This window comes from Salpingoeca rosetta, assembly GCF_000188695.1.
Source record: "Salpingoeca rosetta unplaced genomic scaffold supercont1.11, whole genome shotgun sequence".
Taxonomy (NCBI): Eukaryota; class Choanoflagellata; order Craspedida; family Salpingoecidae; genus Salpingoeca; species Salpingoeca rosetta.
Window position 1 is genome coordinate 579305 of NW_004754923.1, and position 2387 is coordinate 581691.

General features: G+C 57.7%; 2 protein-coding genes across 2 annotated transcripts in view; both read right to left on the minus strand.

Annotated features, from left to right (window-relative positions):
• PTSG_04826 (uncharacterized protein) overlaps window positions 1-911 on the minus strand; it is a gene marked incomplete at both ends in the record, with an annotated part of 2623 nt that extends 1712 nt beyond the window's left edge. Inside the window, 3 exons of the mRNA XM_004994086.1 lie at window positions 76-334; window positions 559-618; window positions 744-911. Of these exons, the coding sequence (XP_004994143.1) occupies window positions 76-334; window positions 559-618; window positions 744-911 (487 nt within the window). The remainder of the gene's footprint in view (window positions 1-75; window positions 335-558; window positions 619-743) is intronic.
• An 88-nt stretch (window positions 912-999) lies between these two features.
• Window positions 1000-2387, minus strand: part of PTSG_04827 (uncharacterized protein) — a 3067-nt gene continuing 1679 nt past the window's right edge. The window contains exons 4-5 of the mRNA XM_004994087.1: window positions 2143-2376; window positions 1000-1764 (exon numbers count right to left, since the gene is read on the minus strand). Coding sequence (XP_004994144.1) covers window positions 1153-1764; window positions 2143-2376 — 846 coding nt within the window. The 3' untranslated portion in view covers window positions 1000-1152. The remainder of the gene's footprint in view (window positions 1765-2142; window positions 2377-2387) is intronic.

A 2387-nucleotide genomic window follows, 5' to 3' on the forward strand; every position in this document is an offset into this window, starting at 1 on the left:
ACATTGGCATGCACACGCATACGACGACAAACCAACAGCACACACACACACACACACACACACACACACACACACATTGGCGAGCGACGAGAGATGAGCACGAGCCAATCATCTCGATGGTGGATACGGAAGGGTCAAAGTCGTGCTCGTCGACATGGTGGTCCACAATGTGTGTCACAAACGGCTGCAGAAACGTCTGATGACCAGCCAGGCGATTGTGGTCCACGAGCGTCACGTCGAGACTCTGCGCAGCAGCAAACCCAGCCAGATCAACTTCGTCCCGACACACAAGATCGCCAGCGTCGATGCCAAGCTTCTCCAGAACAAATGTCACCTGAGCAACATGAACGCGCGCATATGTGTGACGTAAGACACAACGTCACAGACAAGAAGCCCAAACATGCACACACACACGCACACACACACACACACACGCGCACACACGCACACACACACACACACATACATACACACACACACACACACACACACACACATACATACACACACACACACACATACATACATGAGCAAGCGGAACAAGTGCAGTGACCTCACCTCGGTGCGAAGTGGAAGGTCAGCTCGCGAAACGTTGACGATGGGAATGATTGGCGACCCCTGGTGTAACGACAGGACACGAGCAGACGCATGAGATGTAGCCACTCTTGCTCACTTCCACAGAGCCTGCGCAAGTGAAGAGAGCGCACACAGCTTCACACAACTGGAAGCAGAGCCAGCCGTACCTCATCCGTCTGCTGGCGACGAGTGCGCACAAACGCGAGGCAGAGCGCAGATGCCACAGAGTCAAGGTCGGCAGACTCATTCCCAAGCACAACGCTGAGCTTAGTGGCGGGCGAGGCAGCAGCAAGCCAAGCCCGCGCTTTGCGCACAAACACAGGCAGTGAACTCATCGCGTTCCGTTCCGTTTGTGTTGTCTGTCAAGGTCGTTCGTTTATTGTTGAGACAGTGCGCTGAGTTTCATGTCACAAAAAGTCATGTGAGATGTGATGTTATGACACAGCCAAGATGGAAGTCACGAACAGAGCAGCAACAAGAGACAGAGACACCGGCTGTTGTGGTGTGCAGCAACAGCAGTGGCAGCAAACAGCAACCAAACAAGCACATGTACGCGCATGCAGGGCACAGGGTCAGTCAAGTGGCGGATGCGATTGCGCCTGCTGTGCGGGCGACGACGCGGTCCAGCTGCGCCTTGATCTTGGTGATGGCGGTCGTGCTTGCATGCAACGCCGCGTGCAGATTGCCAATCGCAGCCTGCCGCCGCGCCATCTCCGCCCGCCCTTCGTCCACCAGCGCAAACGATAGCGACGATGCATCAACGTCAAACGCGCTGCTCGCTGTCGCCGCCACGGCTGGCCTGCCCCGCTTCGTGCCCTGACCAGAAGAGCCACCAGCATTCACCTCTCCACGGCCGGCACTGTTGCCGTAGTTGCTGTCGTTGCTGTTGCTGTTGCTGTTGTCGTTGCTGTTGCTGTTGCTGTTGCCGTTGCCGTTGCTGTCTTTGTTGCCGCCACTGCTGTTGCTGTGTCTATTGCATCCACTGCTACCCTCGACGCGCGTGTGCGTGTCCGCGCGCCCACGAGCGCTTCCCGTGGCGGCGCGGGTGGTGGCGGCGCTGATGGCGCGCAGTTCCGCCCGCAGCCGCGCCACGTTCTCCGTCGCCTCCCGCGCAGTCGCCCGCGCAAACGCGTTGTCGTGCCGCAGCCGCGCCAGCGCATCCTCCAGCCGCTGCTGGTGGCCAGACACCTGCCGTAGTGCCGTCGTGGTGGTGAGTTGGTTGGTTGGTGGGGCAAAGGTCAGTGAAAAAAACAAATAAACAAATAAAGGAAGCGCAGGAAGAGGCAATGGGGTTGCACGCGCAGGATGAAAAACAAACACAGCCGAAACGCGCTGTACCCAACAACGTGAAGGGCGCCACACGCAAAGATGATGTGCACAACGATGCGTGCATACAAAACGCACGCACATATGATACAATACAAGCACACACACACATGATACAAGCACACGCACACACATGATACAAGCACACGCACCCAACTGCACAAAATGTTAACACACACATGAAATACACACACATGACATACACACACATGACATACACACATGACACACATGACACACCATGTCGTGCTTCTTCTGGACCAGGGCGAGCCGGTGTTCAAGCAACGCCTCCTTGTCTGCCTGCTGCCTGTCCAGCTTCGCCTTGGCCTCCTCCGTGCTGCGCAGGTGCTGTGTCGCCTCCGCGTGCGGGCCCTGCACCCGCTGTACCTCCTCCGCCATCGCCCGCAGCGCCTGATCCCGCGTCTCAAGCTGCTGCCGTCGCCGCTCCTCCCCTGCCCTCAGCTCCGCAACCTCCTTCCGCGCGT